Source organism: Trachemys scripta, chromosome 1 (assembly GCF_013100865.1).
Source record: "Trachemys scripta elegans isolate TJP31775 chromosome 1, CAS_Tse_1.0, whole genome shotgun sequence".
In the NCBI taxonomy this organism is placed as follows: Eukaryota; Metazoa; Chordata; order Testudines; family Emydidae; genus Trachemys; species Trachemys scripta.
The window spans coordinates 229558409-229567190 of record NC_048298.1 but is presented as its reverse complement, the minus strand read 5'-3'; the positions used below and the strand labels follow the sequence as shown (position 1 = coordinate 229567190).

At 44.9% G+C, this 8782-nt stretch overlaps 1 protein-coding gene across 4 annotated transcripts in view; it reads left to right on the top strand.

The window, feature by feature from the left end:
- The window catches only part of LOC117870689 (inosine-uridine preferring nucleoside hydrolase-like), a 56989-nt gene that overhangs the window by 5394 nt on the left and 42813 nt on the right, over nucleotides 1-8782 (top strand). For 3 of the 4 annotated variants that reach the window (XR_004644021.1, XM_034757935.1, XM_034757933.1), the window contains exons 2-3: nucleotides 6249-6308; nucleotides 6926-7116. Coding sequence is in view for 3 of the 4 variants with exons in the window: in XM_034757935.1 (XP_034613826.1) it covers nucleotides 6937-7116 (180 nt within the window). In the remaining variant the exon portion in view is untranslated. The remainder of the gene's footprint in view (nucleotides 1-6248; nucleotides 6309-6925; nucleotides 7117-8782) is intronic. The other variant, XM_034757934.1, reaches the window with a different exon arrangement.

Genomic DNA, 8782 nt, shown 5'->3' with positions numbered 1-8782 from the left:
GGGGGGGGGGGGGGGGAGGCTTTTATTTGTGTTCTTTGTTTGGGAGTGCATTCGCTCTCGGAACTGAGAGGGACCAGACATCAATCCAGGTTCTCCACATCTTTCTAAACAAGTCTCTCCTATTTCAAACTTGTAAGTAAATAGCCAGGCAAGGCATGTTAGTTTTCCTTTGTTTTCTCAACTTGTAAATGTACCGTTTACTAGAGTGTTTATCTTTGTTTGCTGTACTTTGAACCTAGGACTAGAGGGGAGTCCTCTAAGCTCTTTAAGTTTGATTACCCTGTAAGGTTAATTTCCATACTGATTTTACAGAGATGATTTTTACCTTTTTCTTTAATTAAAAGCCGCCTTTTTAAGAACCTGATTGATTTTTCCTTGTTTTAAGATCCAAGGGGTTTGGCTCTTGATTCACCAGGAGTTGGTGGGAGGAAGGAGGGGAATGGTTAATTTCTCCTTGTTTTAAGATCCAAGGGGTTTGGATCTGTATTCACCAGGGAATTGGTGAAGGTTTCTCAAGGCTTCCCAGGGAGGGAATCCATTGGGAAATGGTGGCAGCGGGACCAGAGCTAAGCTGGTAGTTAAGCTTAGAAGTTTTCATGCAGGCCCCTACATTTGTACCCTAAAGTTCAAAGTGGGGGATACAGCCTTGACACACGGTATCATGAAGAGACACAATAGCATAACCAGCCCTCCTTTGCCCATCCACAACAGTACTACTGCCATCCGTATACCATTCCAAGACAGCATTTGGGAGTGGCTGATCTTTTAGCTCTGGGCGGCTAGAATACTGAACATCTATGATTTCTAGACAGTCATGTTCCTGCTTTTCTGTCTCTGGTAGCAGGGTAGCTGGATTAAGGGAAGGACGGATCTGCAGGGTAACTTCAGGATTCTCTAACAGCTTCGCCTGGTACCAAGCAACCCGAGTCTGTGTGAGCCAAAGACCACCCTTAGTGTCCAGCAAGGCTTGGACCATATGGGGAACATACACTTGCACAGTTCCTCCCAGTGTCAGTTTTTCAGCTTCCCCAAGCACTAGAGCAGTAGCTGCGACCGCCTTCAAACAGACTGGCCATCCCTTTGAAACTTGATCCAGTTGTTTAGAAAAGTATGCCACAGGACGTTTTCAGGCACCTAATAGCTGGGTAAGCATTCCCAAAACTACCCCTTTTCGTTCATGCACATACAGTTGGAACGGCTTAGATATATCGGGCAAACCCGGGGCTGGAGCTTCCATTAGCTTCCTTTTCAAGATTTTAAATGCCCTGTTCGCTTCTGAGGACCAGTGAAAGGGGTCATGTTCTGCTCCCTTAACACATTCATACAGAGGTTTAGCCCACAGTCCAAACTCTGGAATCCATATTCTGCAAAAACCTGCCATGCCCAGGAATGTCCTAAGTCGTTTACGGTTGCTGGGGATGGGAACTTGGCGGATAGACAGCTCTCAAATGAAAGAAAGGAGGCTGTCTCCCTGCCTGATGCGAAATCCCAGATATTGAACCTCTGAAAGAGCAATTTGGGCTTTGCTTTGAGATACCCTGTATCCTCGCAGTCCAATAAAATTTAGGAGACTCACAGTAGCTCTGAGACAAGGGATTAGACCCACAGCAGCAATTAACAGGTCATCTACATATTGCAGCAGGAGGGCTCTGTCTGAATTATCCCACTCCTCCAAGTCTCTGACCAAAGTCTGTCCAAACAGAGTGGGGGAATTTTTAAATCCTTGAGCCAATACTGTCCAACAAAGCTGCTTTTTAACCCTTCGTTTGTCTTCCCATTCAAAGGAGAATATCTCCTGAGACTGGATGTCAACTGGAATCGTGAAGAAAACATCTTTTAAATCTAGGACTGAGAAATGGGTATATTGCCCCCCTATAGAGGCCAACAGTGTATACGGATTTGGAACCAGGGGGTGCAGAGTCTTAACCCGCTCATTAACTGCCCTGAGGTCCTGTACCAGCCGATACGTGCCATTGGGCTTTTGTATGGGCAGAATAGGGGTGTTCCAAGCTGACTGGCATTCCTATAGTACACCGCACTCTAAGAACCGATCTATAGTCTCTTGTAGTCCCTCTCTGGCTTCCCTTTTAATCGGATACTGTTTGAGCTGCACTGGGCTTTTTCCTGGGAGGAGCTGAATATGCACAGGGGTTTCACGGTTTGCTTTCCCTGGGACCCCTGATGCCCAGACTAGAGGAAAAACCTGCTTTTCCCACTCACTCCACTCTGGGCTTGCATAGCTGAGGGTTCAACTGCAAGGGTCATTATCCAAGCATTCTCAGGGGGTAAGGTGAGGGTTATATCATCTTGAGTGAAATGCAGGGTGGCACCTAAGCGACAAAGCAGGTCCCATCCTAGTAGTGGTGTTGGACAATCAGGGAGGTAAACCAGCTTGTGTGATACAGTTCTGTTTCCCAAGGCACATTCCGCTGGGGCATATACTGGGCACTTGGTTCCTTTCCCTGTGGCACCCACCACAGTGAGGGAGCCTGCCACAGGCAACTGTAGGGGTTTGTTTACAGCGGTCCTTGCTGCTCCAGAGTCTATTAAAAAGTCTATATCCGCATCTCCCACCCGCACATTTACTCGGGGTTCCGGGGGTAGGATGGTTCATCTTCCCTGACACCCCTAATCTCGATCCTCCACTGCCATCATATGGGTACCTTCCCTTTCAGGGCATTCATTTTTCCAGTGTCCCTCCTTACGGCATATGGCACACTGGTTACGACCCAGGCGCCTGACCTGGGGGCCAGGGCGTCCACATCCACAGCCTCTCATTCCCCGGCCCCTTTCACCTTTCTGTGGCATTTCTTTGCCGCCGGCCTGCACCGCCGCTACCATCATTTTCACTTGCCTTTTTTCCTTCTCTCCCTCTCTAAGGCTATAAGCCCTGTTTGCAGTCTCCAAAATCTGAGCCATAGACATTCCCATTAAATCCTTCTTTTTCTGCAATTTCCTTTTAATATCAGGGGCCGCACGGCTGGTGAAGATACCCTTTATAATTGCCTCAGTTGCCTGATCATCTGGGTTTGCACTAGTAGTTTGCCTGATAATATCCCGAATATGCTGCAGGAAAACCCCTGGACTTTCTTTCGAGTCCTGGATTAGTTCATAAGGCTTAGCCCAATTGTTATGCCTGACAGCTGAGTGTCGGAGACCATGCATAAGCAGTTCCTTATAGGAGTTAAGCAGCCTCAAATCCCCCTCCTCATTCGGATTCCACCGGGGGTCCCCTAGGGGGACAGCGACATCCGGCAACGGCTTGCCTTCTCTATCCTCATCATGCCTTTTCTGTGCCTCCTCCCTAGCTTTGGCTATGACCTGATTCCGCTCCACTTCAGACAACAGGGTTCTTATAAGTATATTACAATCATCCCACTCAGGCTTATGGCTAGCTAGACATCCTTCAAAGATAGAAATGAACTTGCTTGGATTCGCTGAAAATTCTCCTGCCTCTGCCTTAAAAGCAGCCAGCTGGACTGGATTAAAAGGTACATGCGAATATACAGACACTATCTGCGCTGGCCGTTCCTGAGTTCCTGGACGGGCTACCACACTCTCCGTAATCAATGGATACAATCCCACGGGGGGAGGGTCTCTCTGGAGCCTGTGGGGGTGGAGGAGCCAAAGGGGACACCGATTCTGGCATTACAACAGTGGGAGGGTTCTGGGGTTTAGCAGCCGTTACTACCGAGCCTGTCGGAGTCAAATGGCACTTGAGCAAAATATCAGTCCTATTTCTTAACACCATGAACGTATACGCATAGAGATGTTCATTCCATTTACCTGTTCTCTGACAGAACAAAAGCAATTGAAGGATCGTGTTGTAATTAAGTGATCCTTCCGGTGGCCACCTTTCTTGGCGCTCTAGCTGGTACTGAGGCCAATCAACTGTACAGAACCTTTTCAATTTACTTTTAATCAACTGATCAGATCCAAACACTTTCCAGTTCACCAGAATGCATTCTAAGGGTGTACGCTGTACCCTGCCGGCTGTACTCTGTCCCTGCCCCATACCGAGGGAGACTCTGGGCGTCCCCAGGTCAAAACAGGCAGACACTGGGCGTCCCCAGGTCAAGACAGATAAGTCCCCACTGGACTGTTCCTACCTTATCCAAGGGTCCGGTTCTGCACCGTCACCCGCAGCTGCTTCTCCGCTGTCTGTGTGCGTTGCACCGTTGTGCACTCCGGGGTCGAGCAAACCATGTCTCTGCCGAGGCCCCCAATGAAGTCACCGGTGAGCGCTCTGGGCGTCAGTCGTCGTCGTAATCCGTCGGCCACCAGGAGGGATCCGGGCAAGGCTAAATTTCAGCCTCGAGCCCCACGTTGGGCGCCAAAACTGTTGCCTGCCCAGAACTGGGCCCGAGATGGCAAACAGGGGGTTCGTCGCCCGTTGTGCTTGGCACCAATAAAGACCCCGAGGGGAGAAAGCAAGCCAAGTTTATTTCAGAGCTCTGAAATGGCACTAGGAGACCAGCATGTCTCAAATCCAGTGCAACAAATACAAACAACTTTTACCTTTTATACTTCAAACTGTTTGCATGCATCTCTTTGTCTGGCTGTTCCCCCTTACCCCTCCCTTCCAGACAACTGTTACAATAAGCTCTACATAAGCTTGTGAGAAAACTCTCTCAGTCTTTGTGACCTTGGATTAGATGCCTGCAACCTAACTACCCCTCCTTTTCCCCCCCGCTCCTTATCTCTATTATTTCTGCTAGTGTGAATGAAACTGCAGCCATCTGCTAGAAACGCTGACCAATACATTTCTGCTTCAGCCTGCTTCAGAGCATGTAAGCAGTTAGCATAGAAGTAGGTGAGAGTTCCCAAGATGGAGTCACTGTGGTTCACAGATCCAGAGCAAAAAAGCTTCAGCGGCACTTTTGGCCTTCCACTCTCCCGAGTTACCTGGTAGCTATGCCTAGTGGACCCCAACAGGGTGACCGGCCGGTGTACCGCTACACCGGCGCTTTTCGCTCAATGTTAGTGACTTGCTCCCAGAGGTTTGCTGGCTGGGGGCTCGGCCCTCTGGCCGCTAACGAGCGCGAACAAGCTGAGCAGAACCCGTGTGACTTTACATGACAGCGGAGGTGCGAACCTGTGCTCCTGGGGCATCCTGCAGGAATCCATCCACGGGCCGCGTTTGAGACCCCTCGACTAGAGGATCACGGTGGTCCCTTCTGGCCTTGGAATCTGAGTCTGTGGAAATTTGACCTGGGTTATCAGCTTTAGATTGACATGTTTTAGTGAAATGTTTTCCCTGGCATTGTACATGTTTTCTTCAGCTGTAAAATCAGTGGACGTTTTATGCTGATTTCCAGGAACTGGCTACGTCCGGCATCTGGCAGTATCTGCTTTGGGAGATTACTCTCCCATTATTGCTCAATCAGAGCAATGTATTGTTATTAGTTGGGTGGCTATAGGGCTGGGACACACAGACAAAAAAATAATTTAGTCTTCTCTGCCAAAAGACTTCTCAAATGGGCCCAAGTAAGAAGAGCTGTGCACCTTGCTAGAGGTGAAGGTAGAAGAAAAAACAACTAAATACAGCTGTCTCAGGAACGCCTGGGGGGTGTATGATTGAGGAGTGTGTCAAAACACATTTCTCATAGCAATTTTTCTCCAAAAGTATTGGAGCAAATCTAATGGTGGATCCAAAAGATGAAAACTGAGAACTTTCTCAGGAAAGTGTAGCTAATGCAGTGTTGTTGAGAGCACTGCATCAGATTATGTGAGATAAAGGCGAGAGAGAGACAGGAGAGGCGCTTGGGACTTCGTTGACTCAGAATCAATTAAAAGGGAGATGTCCCTGGGTGAACTTTGAACTTCAGAGACAAACTAAGTCACAGAAAGCAAATGGGGTAACCGATCATTAATGTCAACAAGATTTGACAGTCATTAGGTGTCGACTCCGTGGGTGCTCCGGGGCTGGAGCACTCACGGAAAAAAAATAGCGGGTGCTCAGAACCCATCTGCCACAGCTGTTGGGTGGTGCCCCCGATGAGCTAATTGGGGATGCCACCAAACAGCTGTTCGGCAGCCACCATCAAACAGCTGTTTGGAGGCTCAGGGAAGGGTTTCTGTGAAGGTGGAGAGCAGGGAGGGGCAGGTGGGTGGGGGCCTCAGGGAGGGGGTGGAGCATCTCCAGTGAAAACTACAAGCCAGTACTTATGAAGGTGCAAGAATTTATGTTAGCAGAAAATGGTTGCAGTTCTACTGAGTATGAATAATATTTCCTCATCTCATTTAAGATAATTGCAGTGGAGACGACCATAAACTATTTTCTAATTGGGAAGGAAGCTTTGAGGAAGGTAAGTGTTAAAGTTGTGGCCCAGCTCCTATAATTGTGTGCTGGTTTCAGATGCTTTTTCCTCCCCTCTATGTGGGTATTGTCTCTACCTCCCAAATTATAATTTACTGGACTGTCACAAGGCGTGTAAATAACTATTAGCTTTTTCATAGGGATTAAGAAATCATTTAAATTTTAATATAAACTGGTATTCAGTGGTAATTTACAATATCCCCAATTATTTTAATTGGGTATATATAAACATGTACATTTGATTTTTTTTAAATCACTGCACAAATGTTGTAGTTAACATATGAAAACTTCTCAAAAGTTCCAGTTAGGTAACCACTCATTTTTAGGTTCCTGTGGATTTACAAATCAGTGATTCTTGACATTTTCTTTTAAAATAGAGGTGGGTGAATTTTATGTTACATAAAACATTACAAAAAAAGTCAGATGTAAACTGAAATAAAACACAAGTCTGTAGAAAAAGGTTTTGGCAAATAACCTACAGTGTTTGAACTGAAACCCAGTTAAACTGTAGCCATATCTTTAGAATATGTTCTCTCCACATGACCTACTGTATCTTAATCTTAATTATTAGGTTAGTTGTCTAATCTGCTTGTAACTTTTTCGTAGGTATTTAAAAAATGACAAAGTTGCTGTTGATTGATGTTGATTGTGGAGTCGATGATGCTCAAGCCATAATGATGGCGCTGGCATCTCCCAGTGTTGAAATCCTGGGAATTACTTGCTGTTATGGAAACACAGTGTTGGAAAACGTCTGCAAAAATGTACTCCGTGTGCTACAAGTTTGTAAAAGGCTTGAGGTAATCAGTCTCTTAAATGTATGTGAATGGGTTTCTCTCTGTGTCAGGTCTTGCTTAAAAATCATCAACTCATATAGGCTAGGGTCACCTTTTATAGTTTCTGCTCCATAAATAATTTCTTTGCTGATATAGGGTAATTTTTTTGTCTTGTTTATTGTCTCACCATATCAATCCCAGGAATAGTAATAATAATTTTCCTAGATCCTTTTAAAAAAAAAATCCTATCTGTATATATATTTTTTCCTGGCTGATGTGAAATTTCTGCCCTTTTCATAAAGGCTCTGCAATTTTAGTGCCACTGATTTGATCACTCCTAGGATATACTTTGGAATTGATCCTGTAATATTGCTGCTTCAAGTGATTGTCCACATGGATTCCATACACTGTGTGCATGCATCCATGCACGTGAGATTTGGATTCTTTTGGCCAGCAGTTTTCATTGGGACCATGCTGTGCCTCGGGTGCCCTTGTGCCCCCTTCCATCTCCCCCTTAATGGGCATAAAAGGAGTAGGCCCAATTGTCCATCAGCTCCTTCTTACTTCCTGTGGCAGCTAGCATAGGTATGAGAGGATGAGTTCTAAAATCTTGAGAGACATGGAAGCATTTTTAGTTGGAAGCAATTGGTTCAATTCACTAACTACAGATAATACTTCATTTAATAAATCAGTTATAAATGTAAAACATGTTTTGATAAATTTACTTTTTTTCCTCACATATCCAGCACATTTAAGTTAGTTTTCTTAATAAAATAATTTAAAATGCTGTTTTGTGCATTTTTAATGGAATTTGAATTTCCATTCAAATTGACACAGTTCACAAGTAAAAATTGATTCATCATCTAGTAAAGAAAAAAGGTGAATGGCATTTCTTAACATAAGAAAAAGGTAAACAATAAGAATCTGAATAAATGTAAATTAAGATTACTTGTTGCTCAAGTAAGTAAGTGTGTGTGTGTGTGTGTGTGTGTGTGTGTGTGTGTGTATTATAGCCTCCTGGTTAGCAAAAAGTAGTACCAAATTTAGTGTAAAGGCTGTATTTCGTTCCAAATCAACATGTTTTAATGGTTACCAACCAATGAGAGTCAACCATTCTTTAGCAAAATAACTAAAAATTACAAAAGCAAAATAAGATTAAAACCAATTATTTAAATTAGTGTTTCCAGCTTGCTGATTTAAATTGTGATTTAAATTGCTTTGATTGAAGTCATTCCAAATTGCTGAGACATACCTCTGGAATTGGTCCAAGAAAAATCATAAGAAACTTGCAACAAAGAGTCCTGTGGCACCTTATAGACTAACAGATGTATTGGAGCATAAGCTTTCATGGGTGAATACCCACTTCGTCAGACGTCTGACGAAGTGGGTATTCACCCACGAAAGCTTATGCTCCAATACATCTGTTAGTCTATAAGGTGCCACAGGACTCTTAGTCTGGATCTGTAAAAAGCAACAAATACGGCTACCCCTCTGATAAGAAACTTGGTCATTCTGGATCCTTCTGCAATAGGGATGCTCACCATGAGCATTCCCATTAATGAAAGTCTACTAGAGCCTGCACAAGCCATCTGTATCCATCCCGTCCATGTCAAAAAGAGCAGACAGTGGGCACCAGGTTCCTGCTGCATATTTGATTTTCTGTTTACATCCAACACTGGGTTCTTTTCTA